General features: G+C 36.4%; 1 protein-coding gene across 3 annotated transcripts; it reads right to left on the reverse strand.

The window, feature by feature from the left end:
• Nucleotides 1–441: 441 nt before the first annotated feature.
• On the reverse strand, nt 442–7,455 carry LOC114731889 (putative potassium transporter 12). 3 transcript variants are annotated; one of them, XM_028919132.1, is made up of 9 exons: nt 6,902–7,455; nt 6,049–6,277; nt 5,714–5,962; nt 4,504–4,554; nt 3,283–3,543; nt 2,950–3,002; nt 2,750–2,864; nt 2,367–2,621; nt 442–1,830 (listed from the first exon to the last, which is right to left on the reverse strand). In XM_028919132.1, the coding sequence occupies exons 1-9, from the start codon at nt 7,154–7,156 to the stop codon at nt 752–754; spliced, it is 2,547 nt and encodes an 848-aa protein (XP_028774965.1). In that variant the 5' UTR covers nt 7,157–7,455; the 3' UTR covers nt 442–751. The 3 variants fall into 3 exon arrangements, with proteins under 3 accessions (XP_028774965.1, XP_028774966.1, XP_028774967.1); XM_028919133.1 differs by having other exon boundaries at nt 6,049–6,293; nt 6,902–7,048; XM_028919134.1 differs by lacking the exon at nt 6,049–6,277 and having other exon boundaries at nt 5,714–5,928; nt 6,902–7,048.
• Nucleotides 7,456–8,348: the final 893 nt, after the last annotated feature.

Consider the following 8,348-nt stretch of genomic DNA (forward strand, 5'->3'; position numbering starts at 1 on the left):
AGTTCAGTGGCTTCTTAGCCCATGAACATGAAATGTAAGAGAACCCTAAATTTAACACGTCTAAAGATGTTACTCTTCCAATCTTTAATATAAAACCTAATTATAGAATTAATTTTAATTCTAAATATAAGACCTATTTTTCATATTTATTAGTTTTTTTTTCTAAATTATCCTTATAAATATTCCCTCCACCGTAATCAAGTAAAAAAAAAAAACGATATTAAGGAAGGTGATTATAATATTTTAAGTAAAACATGTCATATTTCTTATAATTAACTAACTTACCTAATTTTTTTTTAATCTAATCAAATTAGTTAAATAAAACATTAGAAGAGTATAACCCAAAAAAAAAAAAAGCCCAAAGCTGAAAATTGATGTGGTAGCAGAATTTTAAGAATAACTTTTGTAGGGAATTATAAGGGGGGCGCATAGACAGACAAATAATCGCAAAAGCATCTCAGAAAATTATACATGAAATGAACTGGCTCAACGCAGCCAATGACCAAGTCAAAGTACTAAGAGAATTTCTTGGATTCCCAGTGGAGAAAAAGAAACAAAAAAGGAAAAAAAAATTAACCAGGCTAATCATCAACGGACCTGTAAGCACTTTACAATATTTTTCACTGGAGTTCTCTTTTGAGTTTTGATACACTTGTCCATCTACAATTGGTTATGTCACAAATTTTCTATATACCCAAGCTACCTAGGAATTTTTCATGCTTCAGAGATCAGAAAGAATTACATGGATGAATCAGACCATATATGTCATCCCTACTTGAATTATATTGGTGTGAGGTACTCTCATGCTTGCGGTACCTTGTCTGCAATTCTTTCTCAAAAATGCATAGAAATAATTTATCAACAATTTCTTGAGGAAAAAAGAGTCCTTCCTTGCCCTCACATTCCCATGTCCAAGCAAATAGGTGCATCCAGATTCCATCGCTTCTCTAAGGACTGAAAGCTCATATTCAAGACTAGGGTCTTCCTCAGGGCTAGCATCTTCCTCAGATGGCATATAACTAGATGTTATTACAGATGATGCAGCCCCTGGTGCAGTAGGAGTTCTTGTTTCTTGGGAATCTCGACCATGCATAAGAGGAATCCTAAGTTCATCCTCACACCCATCGCTAGAAGGAGGATCAGAATCCCATGATCTCTCTGAAACATTATCTCCATCCTCAGTTAAGTTGCCCTGCATCTCTAAGGCAGTTTCATGAGCCTCCCTTCTCAAGAATTTCTCAAGGCTTTCGATAAGAAGTTGCTCAAACGCATGGTGATCTTCCTTTCTCACATCTTTGTAGCCGTACCGGGCAACACACTGGAACATATGGTAATCCTTGGGACAAATTCTTCGAAATAGGAATCTTTCTTCTTGAGGAACCACGGGAATTGGAACATATTTGATGCAAACAAAGACTATAGTAGAGTGGATAGCTGGGAGGCTCAAAAGGAACTGTGCAAAAATGGAAGGAATGCCTTGTACGAGTTCATTATATAGCAGCCCTATTCCCGGCAGTCTGACAGTTCCAAGATTGGAGCCAAGGTCACGCATCAGATCCAGTGAGATCTTCTGCCTGACTTCACTCTGGTACTTCAACACACTCCCATAGTTCCAGATGTACATCACAGAGAGGAGGAAAGTAGAAAAGACGAGGGGAAGCCAGCCACCTTCAACTATTTTCGATAGGACAGAAGACATGTAAATGAGCTCCACTGATCCAAATACCAGCGGGAAACAACACGCCAAGAACAAGTTGGTCTTCCAGATTAGAAGCATTACAAGTGTCACTAAGGTGGTGCTAACCATCATAACACCTACTTCAGCAATGCCTAAAAAGAGCAATATAAAAAGCGTAAGTAGACATGCCACAAATGGGAGTATGGGACCAAGTATTAGGTATGCGTGCCGTATGCTTTTAGCATGATTTGGTCCATTCAAGTTGTAAATAAAAATTCAAAACCTCCGGATTCATGAGAGCCAGTGGTTGGTGTTATAATTACCATTGTCAAAGTCCCTAAAGACATCTAGAGTTATGCCAATACAAACTTGCACGTGGGTGCAGAAATAGAAGATAAAAGTTCATCTGAATACGAGAGAAGTAATCGATAATTGCAAATTAATCAATATAAGAGGCATTCTGGTTCAAGTAATTCCATTACACGATTTTTGACGCGTTGCCAAATTGTAATTTTGAACTGGTTAAAATGCCGGTGTGAAAACTAGAATGCCGAAATAACCACCAAGCAGGAACCATCATCCTTGAACCAAAGTAGAAACGACAGGATATCACCCAAAAAAAAAAAACAAAAAGAAAGTAGAAACAATAGGAAGAAATACTCAGAAAATTGAGATGGTGATTTGTTACCATATGCATTTGCTATGTCAGTAGTGCTCTGGAAGAAGGAAATGACCACTATGCACATGGTCATAAGAAAATAGTTCATTACAGGGATGTAAACTCGACCCATTTGCTTTTTTGAGGTGTGAATTATCTTGAGCCTTGGGAAGCAGCCCAAAGCCATAGCTTGCCTTACGCATGAGAACGTAGCAGATATCATTGCTTGGCTGGCAATCATAGCAGCAAGAGAGGCTATCACAAACACGGGCCAGAAGAGGCTTTCTGCATGAAGAAACAAAAATACAAGGTATAAAAGAGATTATAATACAGAACAAATATCTCTAAAATAGGAGTTTGAAGAACAATGAATCCTATTTACAGGCATAAACAATTATCTATTGACAAATCACCTGGAACAGAAGCGTAGAATATTTTTGAATAACAATTAGGGTACTTCATCAAATAAGCAGCTTGGCCCATATAAGCGAAGAGGAGACATGGAAATACCACGCAAGTAAAAGCAATCTGTAGTATCAATTACATGGAACACTTGAGCTAAAAAATTCGATACTTCATAGGCAAACTTATGGGATCACAAAAAGGTACAAACCTGTATTGCACGTACAGAAAAATGACCCAGATCAGCAAACATTGCCTCTGAACCTGAAGAGAAAACATACAACCAAGTCGTCTAAGTTCCTGGTTCCTTGTCTTTCATACAATTGAAACGGTCGTTTTCATGCTTCACAAATTTCTCACTTTAATAAGAAAGCTTCATGGCTCTAATTAGAACCCAAGTAATTGGCAAGCTTGAAGTCAAGTAATTTATCTTAAATCAACAGAGTCTTCATTATCTGTGCCTTCTGAATGGCAAAATGGTATAAATTAAGCTAATAAAACTATTAATCTTGTGACATTCTCGAACATGGAGAAAAAGACATACCTGTAATACACAGAACACAACCACCAAGAGCAGACCACGCCCTAGTGGTGTTCTTCTTGAAGAAATAATAGATATAGGCTGGATTGAATGCTTTCAGGACCTTAATATCATATGTTAATATATTATATATCCCAATAGAACCCAGAGAGAAGAACCATAAAGCGATAACAGGGGAAAACAGGAAAGCCACTTTGCTGGTACCAAACTTTTGTATGCTAAACAAGCCCAGCAGAACTACGATTGAGATAATGACCACAGCTTCTGCAAGAAACACAAAAAATTTAAGCGATCCACAATGCTAATGCTGTCAATTGTCCACATTGCCCACAGTTCTAGAATAGAGATAAAAAGCAGCGTTCTTGAAGAAACCTAAAACTCAATAGGTCCAGTTAATAGTTCAGACTGAGAGAGAGACAAAAATTTAGCATCTATTTCTCACTTTTTTCTGAAGCACTATGAACAGAGATGTTCACAAATTGTTTTTAAGGCAGAAAAATTACCCAACCTACTCAGGCCAAAGCACTCCTCGCTCATTAATTAGAAAGACTTTTACCTCATGGACATTTGGTCCAGAAAATTTTGAAGAGATATCTGCAATTTCTGAATGTAACTTCTACTAAAATGTCACAAATTCATTTCTTCAAAGATAAGTAATGACTTTAGGCATATCTTCCTGAAACAGAAAAGGAAAAACACACCACGAGGATTTCCATCTAAAGTTAACATGCATGTGAATGAGGTTTTCAGGTACTATCAATCTAACAATGGGAAAGTGACTAGGGATCTTTTCATAAACCACCTCCACTCCCCATTTCATGAGTTTTCGCTTTGATCTCATTATTTGTTTACTAGTTTTTTGTCGAACATGGGCACCAATTCACATATTACAGGAAGAGGCCCAATATCTGAATAGTGGTGCAGATCATGTGAGGGGGTACTCTGGGATTTTCTAGTTGACAATTAGAAGGAGAGACGGCTGTGTGTGTGTTGCATGGGTGGTTGTTTCGGGGAGGGGAGGATATTTTGGATAATCTCTCGGAGAGGCTGTGCCTATCAAAAGCACAGGGTTGTGTTGCCTTCTGTTTAGTTTAGCGTATTCCTCCATTAGACTCACACTCTGGAGAGATTTGCGATTGAATAATACCACCTTGGGGCTGTTCCATCATTTTTCAGCTAGAAATAAAGGTAAATTCAAGGGGGAGAATAGGAAACTATACCCACTTGTACCAATTCCATTTATCTCATCTTGCAGTCCACTTATGGAAGACATCACTGCAACAGAGAAGCATTGTGATTATAATTAAGTTGCAGCACAAACAATCTTGTTTTCTCTAAAATACATTCCAATATAACTTTGAAAAAAGTAAATAAAGATCCCACTAAAGAGATTATAAGGAGGAGTGGAAGCAAATAGCCAATTCAATCAATTCAGCAAAGTCTAGTCCCAAACCCCAAGGGACCCAAAGTACAAGCTCATTAAAGGAAAGTATATATATGTACCTGGTTTGCCCCTAGTAAATTAAAATACTCTGAACTTCAACCAGTAAATAAATGGATCATGCCAAGTGGAATGAAAGCACCTGTTTCAATTGAGGGGGCACTGCAATGCTTGTCACGCAGTGGTAACTGTTTATGGGAGAAAACTTAAGTTTCTAAGAAGTTTGCTATCAAGTGCTCTAATAGAAACATTACATGCGGAAAAAGTTTTTTCAAGAGAACCAATCATGGAATGTTGGTCCAAGGAAAAAATTTACTCATCTTTTTTTATTGCATGGCATAAGTTTAAAAATATGCAGGTATGTTTTCTCCTTGTTTATGCAACTTGATTGACAGAGTTTTTCTCCTCATAACACAGGAGATTTTGAGGAGATTAATTGATTACGTCACATCCTCAGTAAATCTATTTTCCAAAGACTCTCCCCGGGGAGCCCCAGGGGTACTGAAGGCATTGGGTGGCAAGACACATGCCAAATAGACTTCTCTTTGCATAGGTGAAAGAGTTGTTTTATTATGAATTTGGAGACCAATGGGAATACAGCAGGTTATTGTCCATTCCTCGCATCATCTTATGTTAAGAACTAATATATCAATATCTTGGGTCACACGCAATTTTAAATAGCCATTTGACCAATATTAGCGGGGCTTTCATAAGCATATTAACTCATAGAAAATTAATGTATACATTAGTTAACGGTATTCTCACCAAATAGACCGCCTGCAGGCTAACTTGACAAACAGCAAACTTCATATGGTATAGACCTAGAATTTCCAGATATACAGTAATGTTCATTGCCAAAGACATGATTTTTTACCACACACTTAACTTTGAACACAGCAGCTTCTGCAGAATATGTCACAATTAATTTTTTAAATTTCATCCTCTTTTTACTTGTCACAGGATTTCTCACTAAACAATAGTAGGCTTATGTACCTGATATTGCAGGGGTTAGGATACCATCTCCAATAACCATAGAAGTTCCCAGCAGAACCAACAGCAACAAAAGAGTTTTCAAAGATGACCTCCTTTCCAAAGTCTCCTTTATGTTGAGAGCTCTTTCCAGCGCTGGAGTGGGCAGTTTGAGCCTAAAACTAGAAATATGCTCATCAGCTTGCTGACGATTAGGGAGCAGATTCACATTTGCATACCTGCAAATGAGAGAGTATAGTGCAAATGTTCCTCCTACAGGTGAATCCAAATGAATTAAAACTGATTTACGATTACTCAACCAAAGTAAATAATTCATAGTAGGAATATTTATCTATTACCTTCACCATTATCATTTGCCTTGAGGACTATAAATACATACTTTGCTAGTGGAATAAGTGCTATTGTGTACATAACTAAAGACAATGCTCCCAATACATCAACCTCTGACTCAACTGGAACCTTGCTGAAGACATCAGCAAAGACGTACAGGGGACTTGTTCCCAAGTCCCCATATACCACACCAAGAGTCTGAAATGCCATTGCAAGAGTTGACCAAGGGGGAAGATCCTGATTCATATAAGTACTAGAGCTTAAAAAAATTGAGATAGGTAATCTATTTTATAAAACATGCTTAAATTGACATTATTGATTGTCAGTCAAAAGTTGCAAAATCAGTATCAAACATTCAACAACGACTATTTTATCACTGTAGTATGAGCTACGCTACTTTACAAATCTTCAATGTTCTGATTCCACACACATAACTGAAATGGGCTTGAAGGAATTACAAATACGCAAGAGTCTCATATGCATACGCTGCATATTCATTATTTAACCCTGTGTGACATCTTTTAAGTGTTCCCTAACATATCCTGACGTTTTTGGGTTCAAGTCCTAGCACTAAATTCCTTTCCTTTTTTCTTTTTCCCCTTTGAGGCGCGTGGTTTTTCTCTTTCGTTCTATTTATCTCATTAACGCGGGTGGCTTCTAAAATCCCAGTGCGCCTTTTGTAGGTAAGTTCGTTCTCTTATTATCTATTTCATTCGAATGAGTAAAGAATTAAGGACATCTCATTATTTCTCAAGTGAAATATCAAAGAAAGGAGCTCAACAAACAAATACAGAATAAGTGGGCATCTCCAGAATGCTGAGCCAGAGCTTGGAAGAAAGGATAGCGTGATCGAAAAATTACCTTGGAGCGGTGGCTGTAACTACCAGCAATTTCCATAGCTTCAACATCGAATGAATCAACTCTCTTGGGATTCTTCACAAGCCTCCTTCTGATTGAACCATATCCCTCTGTACCCCTATCCTCATTACGGTTTGACCATGGAGGCGATTCCCAGTATACTTCACTGCCATCGACCCACCTATTTCCACCACTCCCACCACTACTGTTACTTCCCAGCAATCTCTCGCTGCTCTCTTCGATCCTATCAACTTCCATTCTTCCAGTACACAAACTCCAATTTGTATTTAAAAAATCAACCGCTAATAAACTGTTAGCTTTCAAGAGGATCGAGCAGATTACGAACTGATTCCGCTCATCTTTGAGATAAGCTGACTGTTTCAGCGAAATCTTCTACCATTCTATATTATGGCTATGATCTACGGCTGGATCCGTTGGCAGGGTTGACACTCGAAGCATTCCAACAGCCAGTAAAAACCATGAACGATTATCGTTGAATGGAGAATGAGACAAAGATGCGACCCTCATTTTGGAAGCCGTGCTGTCCAATGAAATTTTTTTAATGATAAAAATATTAGGAAAATGGGAGAAAAATAATCATCAATCTCCGAGTTAGGAATCATGTACTTGTGATAAATGCAACTATGCAAGGTGTGTCCTTCCACGTTGTTTTGACTTAGATTGTCAAATTCTGTCATACCCATATCTGTGCTAGCCCTCGGCCGTGCCATTATATACAGGGCCCTTTAAATCTGCGATTAGAAAAAAACTTAATTTAATTGATTTTTAAAAAAAAATTAGATTAAATAAAAATTAGATTAGGTAATATGATTTATATTTAGATTGATTTTTATAATAAGTTAATTTGTGAAAGTAAATTATTTGGATTATGATTGAATAAAAAATTTTAGTTTATAAAATTATCAAAATAAGTATGATTTTTTATAAATAATAAGAATAAAAAATTATCAATTTACATGATATGATAATTTTATATTATTTATAAGCTTTAAATTTGGGGTATGATTTATTTATTAATTTCAATTGAATTTATAAGCTCATGCTGATGTCATTTATTTTCTTTTATCTTTTTTTATCATTTATTATAAGGGTATATTTAAAAATAAAGATATAGTTTTAATCTATTTATTAGTTTTAACTAATTTTTCGTTATCCGTAAATTAGTTATTTAAAGTTTATAATAGGAATGAGAGAAAATAATAAATTTTTTAACTTTCTCTCTTCTTATATTTTAAAAGCCAGAAATTATAAGTAGTTAATTTTTACTTATGGCTTAGTTTTTTCGTTTTTTGTTTCACCAACTCAAACATCATAATTTTATAGATCGCAGGTCTTGTCATGCAATCACCTGTTTAGAATGTTTAGACCCTATCCGAAGTGGACTCATAGGTCACGTTTGGTATGGAATATTGAAAATGAGGGATAAGGA

The sequence above is a fragment of the Neltuma alba genome, unplaced genomic scaffold (assembly GCF_004799145.2).
Source record: "Neltuma alba isolate B1F8T4 unplaced genomic scaffold, ASM479914v2 tig00012860_pilon, whole genome shotgun sequence".
Classification (NCBI taxonomy): domain Eukaryota; kingdom Viridiplantae; phylum Streptophyta; class Magnoliopsida; order Fabales; family Fabaceae; genus Neltuma; species Neltuma alba.

Coding starts and splice junctions, on each gene's coding strand:
- LOC114731889 (XM_028919132.1), bottom strand. CDS start 7,156: ATGGAAGTTGATAGGATCGAAGAGAGCAGCGAGAGATTGCTGGGAAGT. Junction 2,865..2,949: donor TTTCTGTACGTGCAATACAG/GTTTGTACCTTT, acceptor TTGATACTACAG/ATTGCTTTTACTTGCGTGGT. Junction 1,831..2,366: donor TGACATAGCAAATGCATATG/GTAACAAATCAC, acceptor TGCTCTTTTTAG/GCATTGCTGAAGTAGGTGTT.